The sequence below is a fragment of the Heteronotia binoei genome, chromosome 1 (genome assembly GCF_032191835.1).
Source record: "Heteronotia binoei isolate CCM8104 ecotype False Entrance Well chromosome 1, APGP_CSIRO_Hbin_v1, whole genome shotgun sequence".
NCBI classification, from domain to species: domain Eukaryota; kingdom Metazoa; phylum Chordata; class Lepidosauria; order Squamata; family Gekkonidae; genus Heteronotia; species Heteronotia binoei.
The window spans coordinates 79,306,812-79,322,143 of record NC_083223.1 but is presented as its reverse complement, the minus strand read 5'-3'; the positions used below and the strand labels follow the sequence as shown (position 1 = coordinate 79,322,143).

At 40.5% G+C, this 15,332-nt stretch overlaps 2 protein-coding genes across 5 annotated transcripts in view; one reads left to right on the top strand and one right to left on the bottom strand.

Annotated features, from left to right (window-relative positions):
* The window catches only part of DOP1A (DOP1 leucine zipper like protein A), an 88,656-nt gene extending 80,963 nt beyond the window's left edge, over positions 1 to 7,693 (bottom strand). For 3 of the 4 annotated variants that reach the window (XM_060236531.1, XM_060236547.1, XM_060236542.1), the window contains exon 1: positions 7,591 to 7,693. The gene's annotated coding sequence lies outside the window, so the exon portion shown is untranslated. Of the gene's footprint in view, positions 1 to 7,393; positions 7,415 to 7,590 lie in introns of those variants that run through there. The other variant, XM_060236537.1, reaches the window with a different exon arrangement.
* An 878-nt stretch (positions 7,694 to 8,571) lies between these two features.
* UBE3D (ubiquitin protein ligase E3D) overlaps positions 8,572 to 15,332 on the top strand; it is a 94,133-nt gene continuing 87,372 nt past the window's right edge. The window contains exon 1 of the mRNA XM_060236521.1: positions 8,572 to 8,879. Within this exon, the coding sequence (XP_060092504.1) occupies positions 8,818 to 8,879 (62 nt within the window). The 5' untranslated portion in view covers positions 8,572 to 8,817. The remainder of the gene's footprint in view (positions 8,880 to 15,332) is intronic.

The following is a 15,332-nucleotide window of genomic DNA, read 5'->3' as shown; positions in this document are numbered from 1 at the left end:
GGGATGTGAGGATTCAGAGAGGCTCTCCTCGATCATGCATGGATCAAGCCCCAGCTAAGAACCCCTCTCTCCAGCTTCCAGTTGTCCCTCTTGATGCCCTGAAAGGAAGGGAAGGCAGCAGCCAGGCTCCCTTTATCATAAGCTCTCCTCAACCCCATCTCCACTTTCCAATTACCATTGCTGAGGACATCAGGAAGAAAGGCCAGGCACTCCCTCTCCCGCCCCACTGCACTGTAGCCAGCTATATTCAAAAAGAGTTTTTATGTTTTAAAACAGGGCTTTTTTTTTTTGCTTAGTGTAAAGAAAATGCTTTGAAAACACTTCTGCCAAAAACTACACACACACACACACACCGGGGTGGTGGTGGTGGAAAAAGCCCAGAAGGAACTTATTTGCATATTAGGCCACAGCCCCTGATGTAACCAGTATTTTGCACCTGGCTTTTTGTGTCGAAAACACCCAACAGGAACATATTTGCATATCAGACCACACTTCCAGACACCAAGCCGGAACTGCGTTCCTTTGTATTCCTGGTCAAAAAACCGTATTTTTAATATATATATCCATATATACACACCGTGTATTATAATATCATTTTTGTAGAATATCACTACCTTTGTTGAACACTGTTTTCCATTTCCCATTGAAAAAATATCTGTAAGAGCAAATTCTGTATTAGGAGGAGGAAATCCCACACATAGCAGTCAGTCAGGCCCAATATTTAATTCTAGCAAAACCTCTGATATCCTCTGCCACAAAAGAAGCTACCTTTTAAGAGCCACCAGCAAGACTGCTTCTTTTAAAACATCTACAGGCTAGAACTTCTGCTGAGGTGCAGCAATTGGTGGTGAACAGCTTAGGATATAGACACAGACCCTGCCTGCAGCTCGTCCCTTGTGAAACCCCTCAAAGGGCAGCAGGTACAAAAGGCATGCATTCATTTCCTTATCATCATTCTTGTCACTGGCTCTAACAACTTAACAGAGAGATGGCTGGAGCTCTCTCTCTGTGCAGTTCATCTGTTCATTCTCTGTGATGGAGCCTAAGCACAGGCAAAATAAGGAAGCTGAGACACATATAGGAAGGGGCAGACCAGAGTTTCTGCTGTTCTATCTGTTGGCAAGAGTGGCTGAAAGAGCCCCTGTATGGCTGGCCTTGCAGCCTTTACTGAGTTGATATGGGCATCACCAGAAAGCTAGAAACTCTACACCGGCTCTCACTTCAGAAGAGTAACAAGATGATTTCCCTTTTCAGCTTATCGGAATTGGACCAAAGAAATGATTAAACAATAGGCAGAAAGATCTATTGGAAAGATTCATGGAGAATAGAGCTATCAGTTTCTACTAATGGTGATTGAAGGGAATTTCTGAATCCCAATGCTAGTAGGCAACATCAGGGGAAAGTCTCAGCCTCTATGCCCTGTTGTTGGCCCTCCAAAGGAACTGGATGGCCACTGTGTGAGACAGATTAGATGGACCATCTTATGTTCTTAATAGAGATTAGTTTTCTTGGAAGCCAATCCCTTTCTTTGTTTTCCCCTTTTTCCAGCCAACTGTTACAGTAAGAAGCTTTTAGTATTTGGTTTAGCTTGTCTGGTATCTTCAGTAGTTTGGAATTTCCTCATAGATAACACAGATTTACTAGAACTGGCAAGCATTTGAGATTTGCTCTTTTCTTTCTCCAGTTTTTCTTTTGTATGATCTTGCTTAGTGACAAAGAACTTGGACAGTGTAGAGTTTAGGAAACAACAGCTCTTAAATATGACATTTTACATTATATTCTAGGTAATCCCTCTTTGACAGCCTGATTGTGCCTTCTCTTTGAGGACCAGTAAATGTCATGAATGTTTTGTAACATCCATCCATTTATTCTTGAGCAAGGATTGTGAAATGATTTCTTGGTCACATAACCCATGACTTTTCCTAGCTCCAAATGAAGAGTTCCACTGTTCACCACTCACAACCCAGCCATTATTCACTCAACAGACTTTTAAAAATAAGACAACAGGGAACCCCACCCCCTTATTGTTGGTTACAGAAACAAACATCGTATCGTAGATATAATAAAAGCTGAACGTGTTGGCTAGATCCTCAATTTTTATTGGAAGTTGTGGCAACCACAGGAGTGGCCTTGCACTCCGTCTGTCACCACTTCCCCCTGTCATTAGGTAGCCTTGCTGTGACCTGCCTACTGCCGGCCCTGTCAGGCCAGAACCCCATCAGAAGGCCACTGAGCTTTGAGCAAGACAGTTCTCTGCTGAGAGGTTCTCCTGGAGCCTTACTGATTACTACTGCCTCTCCTCAGGGCCTGTTGTAAGACGTCTGGAACAGTCCACCCCACCCAATACACACACAAACAACGCTGCTGCAAAGCAAACAGAGGAGCAATCAGTAAATTGTGAGAGACATGTTCCTCGGCTGTGTACTCTGTCCCAGGAATGTTAACAGTCTTACCTCAGAGACAACCAACTTTTCTCTGTGTCCTCTCTATTAACCAGCCTTAGAAAGGGCTGCAGAGCTACTGTGGCCTCGCAAAAGGCCTCCCAGCCCACACAGCCTCCAAAGGCCACACAAATAGCCATGGAGGCAAGGCCCCACTTATTTCCCCCTGGGAAGTGCTAGCCAGAGGCTGTTGCTAGGCAACCCAGGTTGCTTTTCTCAGTAAAGGGTGAAGCCGCAGGCGAATAGAATAGCATACAGTCCACAGTTATTTTCTCCAGGATGGGGGGGGGGGAGAATCTGTTGTCTGGAATTCAGTTCTCATCCCAGGAAATCTTAAGGCTCCACCTGGAGATTGGCTACCCTAGGCCTGGCAGCACCTCTGTGTGACTTGATGCCACCCAGCTGGCATGACTTTACTAGGCCTGGCTGCTTCCTCCTGTACAGCAGCAGTCCCTCTATGACAGCCAATGTGAATTAGCAGTTGCCAACTCCAGGTTGAAAAATTCCTGGATATTTGGTGAGTGGGGCCTGGAGAGGGTGAGTTTGAGAAAGAATGGGACCTCAGACAGGTACCATGGCATAGAATCCGCTCTCAAAATTACCCATTTCTGCCTGGAGAACCATTGTTGCCAATCTCCAGGTGAGGGCTGTGTCATTATACCCTGCTGAGGTTGCTTGCTTCCTACTTTTGTCCCCATTGTGGAGAAAGACTGTACTTTTACCAGGTTGATGCTGCGGGAGGGGGGAGAAGATGGAAAACTGAAATCAGATAAAATCCCCTACAGAAAATACCTGCCTTGAGGTGCATACTCTATAACACAACTGTGCCAGCCCCCCCCCCCGCAAAAAAAAAATGCCACAAACTCACATTGATACTAAGCACCAAAAGGCTGGATATGACAGGAAAAGGTGGCAACAATGCACTGCAAACAGGAATGATGTGCTTCAGTGTCTGTGTGACTGTCATAATGATCCCCCTGCACACACACCCCCCCAATTATTCTTCCTTCTCAGCATTCTGGACCTACTTTTTTAAGCCACCACAGGCACAGGGACACACACATATACAGGGGGGTGGGATGGAAAGCTGGTGTCTGTTTCAGCTGCAGGGTGAGTGGGTGGGAAGACAGCAAGGGTGAGGAGCAGTACTACTTCTAAGCTGAGTTAGCATGAGCTAGCTCACAGATTTTTAACCTCCAGCTCACACCTTTTTGTCTTAGCTCAGGAAAAATGGCTCCAGAGAACAATAATTTATGCAGTAGCTCACAACTTTAATGCCAGTAGCTCACAAAGTAGAATTTTTTCTCACAAGACTCTGCAGCTTAGAGGGAACATTGGTGAGGAGGTGAGTGAAAGCCAAGGTTGGGGAGGGGGGAGCTTCAGAGCGGGGTCTGCCAGACCCAGCTTTTTGCTGTGGAAGCTGACTGGGTGATTTGGGGCCAGTCACTTCCAGCCTAGCTCAATTTACAAGGTTATGCAGATCAAAGTGAGGAAAGGAGAACGATGTAAGCTGCTTTGGTCTCCTCCCCCCCACCAGTGTGAAGAAAGATTGTCCTTTTCCTATGTAGAAGCTGCAGGGAGGGGGAAGGCAATAGAAAGCTGAAAGAGGGACAGATAAAGAAGAGATATGGTTGCCAACTCCAGATTAGGAAATTCCTGGAGATTTAAGGGGTGCGGTTTGAGGAAGAATGATACCTCAGACAGATACAATGCCATTTCCTCCTCAGGAACCACTGTTGCCAATCTCCAGATGAAGGCTGGAGATCATTCAGAATTACAACTGCTCTCCAGATGACAGACATCAGCTCCCCTTCAGGTGCGTGTGTGTGTGGGAGGAAGTGAATGTCTTCACTCACGTGGGTGGAAGACAGCAAGGGTAGGGGGCACTCACCCAGAGCCTCTTTCTAGAACCTGTTGTATTTTCTTCACAACGGGCCTTATTACTAGTAAAAGCATAATTTAATGTGTTGGCGAGACCCATTGCATATTGTCCTATTAGCCTTCCATTTTCAAGGTGTACAGTGCCTACCATTATTCTTATGCTGTACATAGTTTGTAATTTCACATACTCTTTGCAAATATTAAACACCTTTTTTACAGTAATGACTGAGATTACTAATAGGCAACCAAAATTGTATTCTCTGCCAATGAAACAGAAAACATTACTTAAGGAACTGAATCTGTGATGCAATGGGATTATTATTCATATATGACAAAGCAAACACCTCAAGCCTTATTATATATATATTTAGCAGAAAGCTGCATTGGGATGAACACATTCTCTATCTAAAAATAAACAAATCAATAGCAGTAAAATAATCAGTAAAAGAGATTACTGTATTTTTTTTAATCTTGGTTTTGGAACTGGTATGCCTGCAAACAACCACTAAAAGCATAAAGACTGCCAAGTTCTTCATACAACATCAGTTTTCACAGTAGCTGATGAGACAAGCCCAGAGGACTGATTCTCATGTTTTGTGAATGATAACCAGAAAAATTCTAATATTAATTAAAAACAATGCATTTAAATGGAATGGGCAGTTCTATTCATCATTATTTATACTTAGAGCTGCAATCTTAGGCACACTTACTTGGGAGCAAGAGCCACTAATTCAACAGGAGTGACATGAGTAAATATGCATAGGATTGCACGGCACATTTCACTAATGGGACTTATCCCTAAATAAATGTGCAAAGGATTGCAGCTTATCTCAGACATAGCTAGTACCACAGTCTTATGCATATTTGCTCATAGATGTCTTGAGGTGTTCAATGGAGCTGATCAATAAATAACCAAAAAGTCTTGTTGAACTGAATAGGACTTATTTCTGAGTGAACACAGGATCAGAGGCAAATTTCTTCAGTGTACAAAAGAAGGTCAAAGACATACATAACTTCAGGAGCAGTTAATCAAATGTATCATAATGCTGATTATTGATTATCACAAATAGCGCATCATCTCTTCAGCAATTCGTATTTTAAGTTTCTAAGAACTAGTTTATCTACTCTGAATTCCAATCAGTATAGCATGCAGAGTGGCTTGAAATCTTCATTCAGAAAATCATATGAACTCATCACAAAGTTCAGTTCCCCCCCCCCCATTTTTTTTGAAATGGGCAAAAGATCTGAAGATAGCAACATTTGCCAACAACTTCAGTGATGTTTAAGACCCAAAAGAAGAGTCATTACATACAAGGAAAAAATCAGACATATGCAGTGTTATCCTGTGGGACTGTATCTTCACTGAGTTTGATAGTACTTTCTCCAAAATAAGTATGCATAGGATTTGCAGCCTCAAAATCTCAGTTTACTGCTATCAGATAATTAACATTCCAATCTCTCTGGCTCTTTACTCTTAACATTTCTAATACTAAAAAAAAAATCTAGAATAAGGAGAATTATTTTCTCTCCCATTAGAGTATTTCTTATATTGGCCTTCTTCCACTGAACCCTACTGCTTGATCCCAAAAGCAATCCACTGAGTCCATAATGCATTATTATTGCCCAACTACTGCAGCTGAATTGAAATAGAAATAACCTCATTGTTCCCTTCCTCACAAAACCACCACCACATATTCAGGAAAGATCCACCAAAGAAAAACGCTTCACTGGGCTATGTGATCTGAATAGCAGTGTTGTAAAACAACTGAAAACTCTATGAAGAGTGTGTTCATTGTAAGAGCTTCCCTTCTGGAAAAGCCATTGCATGCATAATCACAAACAAAACCTGCAGTCTAAAGCACATTTACAAGGGAATAAGGACACAGCAAGTTTTACTTTCAGTACATATTTACATAAGAGATACAAAAGTTGCCCTCTGATTTCAGCAAAGAAATAACATGGGCTATAGTAAGATAACAACGTGAACTAGGAATGTCTTGTCTTAAACATCTTACCCACATTCACATTATCTGTACAGTAAAAACAAGAAACTACATCACAGCATTTACAATATATGTTTACACAATAACTAACACCTTCTTTAAAAGGCATAATTACTAATAAACAAGCCACAAAAATATGCAAAACAAACACGAAAGAAATCTACACATTTTTATCCTGCCCATCCTCCAAGAAACTCAAGAGTAGTATACATCAGTCTCCCTACTCCATTAAATAGGCTATGCTGAGAGAGAGTAACTAGCCTAAACTCACCCAACAGGCTTTATAGGAATTTGAACCTGTCCTCCAAGATCCTAGTTTGACACTCTAATCATTGACTTTTGACTGGGCTGTCAAGAATTAAGTCAGTGAAGCAATCAGCCTTTTATTGGAGAAGCCTAAAGCTGAAAAAGGATCACAGAGATCATGACAAAAGATAGAAGTGAAAGAATAACTGTAAACAGAATGCAAAATGCTTCTTAATACAACATCAACTCAATTAAATTTGCAACAAAACAACATGGAACAAACATAAGATTCTGATTTGTAACAAGTCTAAAGTGCACAGTCAAGATTTCATAGGGTAGATTAGTAACCCCAGGAGAGTATTCAACTATTATGTGGTACTCACAGTCAGCACTTTAGCATAACAACTTTTCTAACCCTTTCAGTGTGTGCCTCAGGATTTGTACATACAAAACCAAAGGTGGCAGTTATTTAAAACCAATTAGGGCACAGAACAGAAACAAAATATTTTGTGTACAGAAGTCAAATTTAATTTTCCACAACCATGTACCATAAAAAGAGATGAGGTGAGGGAGACAGCAGTATTTGTGAAAACACGAGTGACTAAGATTTAAAAGAAAAGTTAAGAGATAATTATTAGGTATATTTTGAGAATGTACCAGGTGAGAAAAGAGAGAGGTGATACCACTCAAATATCTGAAAGCCTTCCTGCTAGGCAATCCCAATATTTTCAGCCTACTAGTATGTGGGATGGGGATGGAGAGAGCAGTCTCAGAGAGAAATGAGAAAAGGTAAACGCTGATAACAGGTAAGAAGGATGTTACCTGAGCATCTCTGGATAAATAAGTGTTATGAGAGGATCTCCCTACTCCTCCCTCTCCCCTACTGAGGCTATCTCCACAGAGGAGAGGAAGAAGAGCCCCAGCGTGAAACGAGATTCCCACCCCCGATCAAAGGCAGGCACCAAAAGCTCGAAGGATGAAGGCCGAGGGAGGAGGGGGCGCAGAGGAACGAGAGTTACCTTGGCGTCCCGAGCCGGAAGGGCCCCGCCACTTACACACACCGGACAGGGCACTGACAGCTCCCAGCGTGCAGCGCGGCTCGCGTCCTTCCTTCTGGCGGAGCTCGTCTCGCTAAGCGCTGCAGCGACTCCTGCTGGTCTGTGGTCGAATAACGCAGCTTTTTCTTTCCACAGGGTTTCTCCTTGAAGTTTACGAAATTACATTTCACATCCTGTACTTTTTCCATTTCGCGTACCTTAGCCCTCTTCCTTCCGCGCTTTTCCCCTGCATAAAATGTCTGCACAGTGGATAGCCATTATTTTTATGTGAGAAGCGGACTGTCCGCGAAAGCTTAGTAAAACGTTGGTTTTTAAAGGTGCCGCAAGACCCCAGTTCATTTTCTCTGTGACAGAGCGCCCATTCAAGACAAACCTTGTTAGAATGCAAGCTTATGCGTTTAGCGCTATGAGGCTTAGACTGGAGTAACTCTGTATAGGATTGCATTGCCGGTGTGCTCCTGCAAAACAAGCTGGAGTCTTTCATAGGCTACACCTGTGTCTGAAGAAGCGTACTTGCACACGAAAACTTATCCCTTGAATAAAAGTTGGTCTTAAAAGTGCCACACTGGACTCAAACGTCAGACCAACACATGACTACCCACCTGAATCTCTCTACACCGGATTTTGTCAGGTAAATGTTATGGGTCTTCATTAGGCTTGTACAAGAGACTGTGACAGTTCTCAAGCGCAGGATCCTAGGGTTATAAAATCCAGGCACTTACAGGTGAGATGTAATTAGGTAACATGTGATTTTAAAACATACAGGCACAACAACAGCAGCAAGATTGGCAACAACAATCATTAACTATCTAGACCTTTGTTGCTCTTTTCCCCTACCAGTTTCAGGAAATAAGCGATATATGACTGATCCTGATTCAGCAGGGGATTGGACTAGATAACCTGTACGGCCCCTTCCAACGCTGTGATTCTACGAATCCCCCCGAGTTTTACTAAACCACGAGCTGCAGGCTTGCCTGCGAACTCTCTCGATGAAGAGGGCGCTGCAACTGAGACAGGGAAGCGGCGGGAACGTCTCTCTGCTTCCCCAAATACCGGCGTGCTAAAGACTTCCGGAGTTGCGTTTACCATTGCTTCTTCTCACATGGGTTCATTCCGCGGGCAGCTCTGAATCCATTCCTGGGAGCTCCCTTTTTTTGGCCGGGGATTACCCTTCTAGGTGCTGCCTTAATGGCCGCTGCAGTCATCCTGGAGATTAGGCAGAGGATGCAGAGCGGGTTGCTGATCATACGGTATTTATTTGCACCTCTTTCCAAGCCCCCCCCCACCCCCCATCCCCCGGTCTGGTGCTGGTAGGAGTTTTCTCCTTCTCACCTTCCTGGGCGATTCCGTCTGGGTTACCAGTGTGCAGATGCAAGGGTCTCCGTCTGAGGGGTCCATTGCATGGAGTTCGTGTGGTGGGAAAGTCTGAAATAAAAGCCTACGAGAAATCCGAATTGTTAGCTTGTTTGTTAGGAAGTATATGGGACACTTTATGCGGAGTTACAGGGGCAAAAATATACGGAACCCTCCTTCAATGGAGCGGAATAAATACAGTGCAGAGTGAGGAAAGGAAGGAGAGTGACTAGAGGAGGACAGATCCAGGTGGGCAGCGGTGTTGGTCTGAAGCAGTCGAACAAAGTTGGGAGTCCGGTAGCTCCTTGAAGACCAACAACGTTTTATTCAGAATATAAGCTTTCGTGTGCATGCACACTTCTTCAGACAATGAAAGCCTTACATATAGCTGGTGGGCAGTGATTAAGCATGCAAAATAGTACAATTAACAAATTGAAAGAACAACCAGTTTGGTTTAGATACCAACAGCAAAATCAGTAAACATGTCAGAATTGAAGAGTGATGGTGAGAGTGGCACAATACAATAAATGCAGAGGTTAATTGTTCTATAGTTCCTCAAGCCTGGGTTAAATGGAGAACATATTTTTCTCAGAGGTGTTCCTGTCCACCTAGTTTACTTTTTAACATGTAGCATACATTGTAAACACCATTCCAGTTTGCCAATACAAAAAATATATACATTTGAATATAGTGGAAGATGGGTTTAGTATATGTAATGAGATAAACAACCAATATCCCTTATTTAAGTTTGTCAATACAATAAAAAAGAATTATTCTTTTTTTTCTTTAAAAATATTACACAACACCTTGATGAAGTGACCTCTGAGCAAATTTTATTGATGGGAGACTTTAACGGAACAATTCAGAATACGATAGATAGATCTTGGAAGAAAAAAAATGATAAAGAAGGGAAATTGCCAAAGTTTTTTTTTAAATTGGTTAAACAGGAGAGTTTGGAAGATATATGGAGGAAGTTTAATCCTGAAGTACGGGACTATACCTTTTTCTCAGCCAGACATAGCTCTTTCTCTAGAATTGACATGTTGTGGGGTACTAAAGATTTGGGATTTATAGCAAAGAAAAAAGAGATATTACCTAAAATAGGAGCTGATCATAACCCAATAATGTGGATTACAAAACTGTCAAAAAAGTCAAGAAGATGGAGATTAAATGAAGATTTACTACAAAATAAAGAAATAGTGACATCTCTAGAAAAGGAAACCAAAGCGTACTTCCAAGTAAATGACAGAGAGGTTATAGAATTTCAGACGGTATGGGATGCCTACAAGGCAGTAATGAGAAGATTACTGAAGATTACTAATAACATTGAATAATAAAGACAAGAGAGCAAAAGATTATGGACATTCAAAATTAAATTAAGAAAAAAGAAGATGAATTAAGGAAAAGGCCAGGAGAAAAGAAAATTATAAGGGAGATTACAATATTGCAAGCACAAATGAGACATCTGTTAAATAAAGAATTGGAATGGAATTTGAAAAAAATAAAACAGAAATCTTTTGAGGGAGCAAATAAACCTGGAAAATATTTGGCCTGGCAATTGAAGAAAAAGAGAGAAAGTAAAATTATTAATAAAATTGTGGCTGATGGAAGAGAGATAATAGATCAAGAAGGAATAAAGAGAGATTTTTTAAAATATTACGCTAAACTATTTAAAGGTGTTAAAGTAAGGAAGGAAAAGATGGAAGCATATTTGCAGAAGATTAAAATAGCATCCTTGATTATATGGAAAGTTTTGAATGATCCAATTGAAAAAATAGAAATTGAAGTAGCGATTAATGCAATGAAAATGGGAAAGGCTCCTGGACTAGATGGATTTACGGAAAATTTTTTTAAAACATTTAAAGAAGAATTAATACTGAAACTTCAAAAATTAATGAATGTGATAAGAATAAATGGAAAAATACCAAATACATGGAAGGAAGCAGTAATTTCGTTGATTTCAAAGGAAGATAGAGATGTCACTAATGTAAAGAATTATAGACCAATCTCATTATTAAACAATGATTATAAGATATACACAAGAATCTTAGCAGAACGGCTTAAACAATATTTAATAAACTTTATAAAGGAAGACCAAGCGGGTTTTCTCCCTAAAAGGCAAATAAGAGACAATATTAGAACCGTTGTAAATATTGTAGAATACTATGAAAGACATCCAGAGAAGGAAGTTGCATTATTGCGGACGCAGAGAAAGCTTTTGATAATTTTAATTGGGACTTTATGTTTGCAGTAATGGAGAAAATAAAGTTGGGGGAAAACTTTATAAGAATGATAAAAGCAATTTATACTGAACAACATGCAAGGTTATGTATAAATGCAGATCTTACAGAAGAAATGATAATCAGCAAAGGTACAAGGCAACGTTATCCACTTTCACCATTGTTGTTTATAATGACTCTTGAAATCTTATTGATGCAAATACAAGATGATGAAGAAATTGAAGGAACGAGAATTAAAGGATTTTCCTATAAATATAGAGCATTTACAGATGATATAATGTTTATAAATGAAAATCCTACGCAAGTAACACCTTTGTTGTTAGCCAAAATACAAGATTTTTGAGAATTGGCGGGACTTTATGTAAATAAAGAAAAGTAAAAAATTTTGTGTAAAAATATGCAAGTAAGTAAACAAAAGGAATTGCAGAGATTAACGGGATGTGAAGTTACCCCTAAAGTAAAATATTTGGGTGTGGAAATAACAATGAAGGATATTGATTTGTTTAAAAACAATTATGAAAAGTTATGGCGTAAAATGGACGAAGATATGATAAAATGGAACAAGCTTAATTTGTCACTGCTTGGTAGAATAGCTGCAATTAAGATGAAGATTTTGCTGAGAATAATGTATTTGTTTCAAACTATTCCGATTGTGAAAGACAGTAAACAATTTAATAAATGGCAAAGAAAGATTTCAGAATTTGTATGGGCCGGGAAAAAACCAAGGATTAAAATGAAAGTTTTAACAGATGCTAAAGAAAGAGGAGGATTTCAACTATCAGATTTAAGATTATATCATGAAGCAGTTTGTCTAGTGTGGATAAAAGATTGGGTGACGCTGATGAATAAAAAACTTTTAACATTGGAAGGTCATGGAAATAAACTCGGCTGGCACGCTTATATGTACCGTGGAAAGAAAAAGTCGGATGTTTTTTTCTCACCATTATATAGGAAATCTACTAAATATTTGGATGAAGTACAAGAAATATGGCGACGAGAGAAAACCACTATGGATAGTGCCAGCAGAAGTAATAAGAATAACAGCTGAGACAGGAGAGGAAAAAGGGATGTCATATAATCAACTACTAAAAATACAAAGCAGTAAAATAGAACTGAAAACTGCTGAAGAGTTGAATAATAAATATGATTGGTTTCAAATGCAACAAATAAAAAGTTTGGTGGAAAGTGATGTTAAAACTGAAGGAATAAGACGAGAACAAACAAATGGAAAAAGTTCTGCTTGGAGATAATGAAAAATTAATTTCGAAAATCTATAAGTTACTTTTAAAATGGCCTAAGGAAGATAAAGTAGTGAAATCTCAAATGATTAAGTGGGCAATTAATGTAAATAAATACAGATGGACACATGGGAATATTTGTGGAAGAACTCTATGAAACTCAACATGTCAGAGTATTAAAGAAAACTGTTTTAAGATGATGTACAGATGGTATATGACTCCTAAAAAGTTGTCAAAGATGAACAATAAGATGCCAGATAGATGTTGGAAATGTAAAAAACATGAAGGTTCTTTCTACCATATGTAGTGGACTTGTGAAAGAGCGAAAAAGTACTGGCAGATGATTCAACAAGAGATTTCTAAGATCTTGGGATACGAATTTAATAAAGTTGCAAAGACTTTTCTGTTGGGATTACAAATGGAAAAATTTCCAAAAGAATATAGAACTTTAATTTGGTACTTGCTCTCAGCTGCTAGGACATTGTATATGCATTTGTGGAAGCAAGAAAAAATACCAGAGAAAAGGGATTGGATTGTAAAAGTTATGACATGGAGTGAAATGAACAAGTTAACAAGAACCTTAAGAGACTATGATTTAGAAGTATTTGATGGAGTGGAAAAAGTTCAGAAGATATGTAGAAAAAGAGTGGAAAATAAAAGGACATTGGACAATTTTTGATAATGACTAAGTACAAGAGGGAGGAGGATATTAATTTTGGTTCTAATTAATTAAGGATACCTTTAATATTAAGATTTTAAGTATATAACACCAGCGGGGGTCAAGTAATGGGGGGAGGGGTGGGTAGAAAGTAATATATGGGATAGATTAAAAAAAGTAATTATTAATGAAGTAAGAAATTGAAATTTATTACCATATGTTACTAATAAAATTGTTTGGGGAAAAAATAAAAAAGAATTATTCTGATACACTATTCTAAAAGAGAAATACATTGGAAGACTGTGGATATATAGCTCTACTAAGTGAGAATGGGTTTAGCATATTTAATGAGATAAGAAGCCAATATCCCTATTCAGTCCCGGGGAGGTGTTTGTTTCAAGTTTCATAATAATCTCATAATAATAATTCATAATAAGCCAGGAAGAGTTAAAGTTTCAAGCTGAACATCATTTACACATAATACTGATAATAAGCAGGAGTACACATCAGCCTTGAATAAAACCTCCTCTTGGGTATCCCATTAGAATTATTCCCCTCTCTTAAAAATGTCCTCTTGTTCTATCAGTTCTGTCATTTCCCCCTCCTCAAGGATGTTTGTCCTAAGAAACCATATGCATGATAGTGATACGTCCACATCTAAGGAAAGAGTCACTCTGGTCAAAAAGGCTTATGTCACATTTAAATCTTCTGCAAGGAACTAACAGCACTATCTTAAGCAAGGTTATATCCTTCTAAGTCTATTGGAGTCAATGGATTTAGCAGTGTGTTACTCTGTTTAGCATGACAGTGTAACACAGCTACTGCTGTGGAATTCATGACACATGAAAAGCCACATCTTAAGCTTTATCTAGACTTTGTCAAATACTTAAATAGCTCTGCTGTGAAATGTCTTTGAAGGAATACAATCTGTTCCTTGGATGTTATTCGATGATGCACTCTACTGCTATGGCTTCTCATACATAGGTTGGATCCAGTCAACTGTTTCATTCAGTCTCATTTAATTCCCTTCCTTACCCACATCCTCATGCCTTTTGTCCATAAAGGCTCTGTGATTCCTAGCATTGCTTTTTTTTTGTGGTCAAAGGGACCCTCTCCCCTTTCACAAATATGTAGCAGCACAATCTTATAAGATTTGTAATAACAATTTCTCACATGGCCATGGAAAAGCTGATCACCACTTTGGAGTCACGGAGCAATTTTCTCCAGACTGGTTTGGCCAGGGATCCTGGAGGTTTTTGACCATCTTTTGGGCATGGATCAGGTGTCACTGGCAGGGCCGGCATGACCCAGTAAGGCCAGGTAGGCAGCTGCCTAGGGCTAAAGGGTACCACCTGGCTACAGGGTCAGGTGTTAGGAACCCTGCCGCCTGCAGTGCCTCTTTCCTCCACTGCTGTACTCACCCTTGCCATCGCCTGCCTCTCCTCTGCCTTCCTCTGCCTTGCCATCCATCCCGGTGGCCTGCAGGCAGGTGGCGGGGGAGGGGCTGAGTAGTGGCAGTGGGTGTTCTGCAGCAAGGGAGGACGAGCTCCAAGTGCCTCAGAGTTCACATGCTGCTCTGCCGCTGCTCAGCCTTTCCGGGTCTGTGCTCCTGCCGGTGCCAGGGTGTTTGACTGGAAGCACGGACCCAGAAAGGCTGAGAAGCGGTGGGGCGGCACATGTGCTTGGAGTCAGCCCTCCCTTGCCACCTAGGGCACCAAAAACCCTGGCATCGGCCCTGGTCACTGGAGGTGTGGGGAGAGGTATTTGTGAATTTCCTGAACTGTGCAGGGGGTTGGGCTAGATGACTGTGGCTGTCCCTTCCAACTCTATGATTATATGAAATAATATGAATCAATATTTGTCCATTTTGGGTCTGCCTTGAACTTCAACATAACTTCTTGGATATGGGATTTACTGCAAATTTAAACAGTTTATCCCAAGAGTGTCAAATGTCCAGTCCATGGGCCAGAACTGGCCCACTCAGTACTTTAATCAGGCCCACAGGGCTCTTTTCTCCCCCTTCCCCCTCCTGTCCTCACCCTTTGAAGTGCCGAGACTGCCGAACTTCCCTTCTCTTTCTGCCTTGTCTTTGCTGCCTGCAGCAGGAAGCAAAGCTGCAAAGAGAATGTGGAGTGGATTTTCTTTGCAGCTTTGAAATTTTCCTTGCAACTTCATCTGTGCTGCAATGTGTTTTAACAGAGTGGAGCGGAGCTC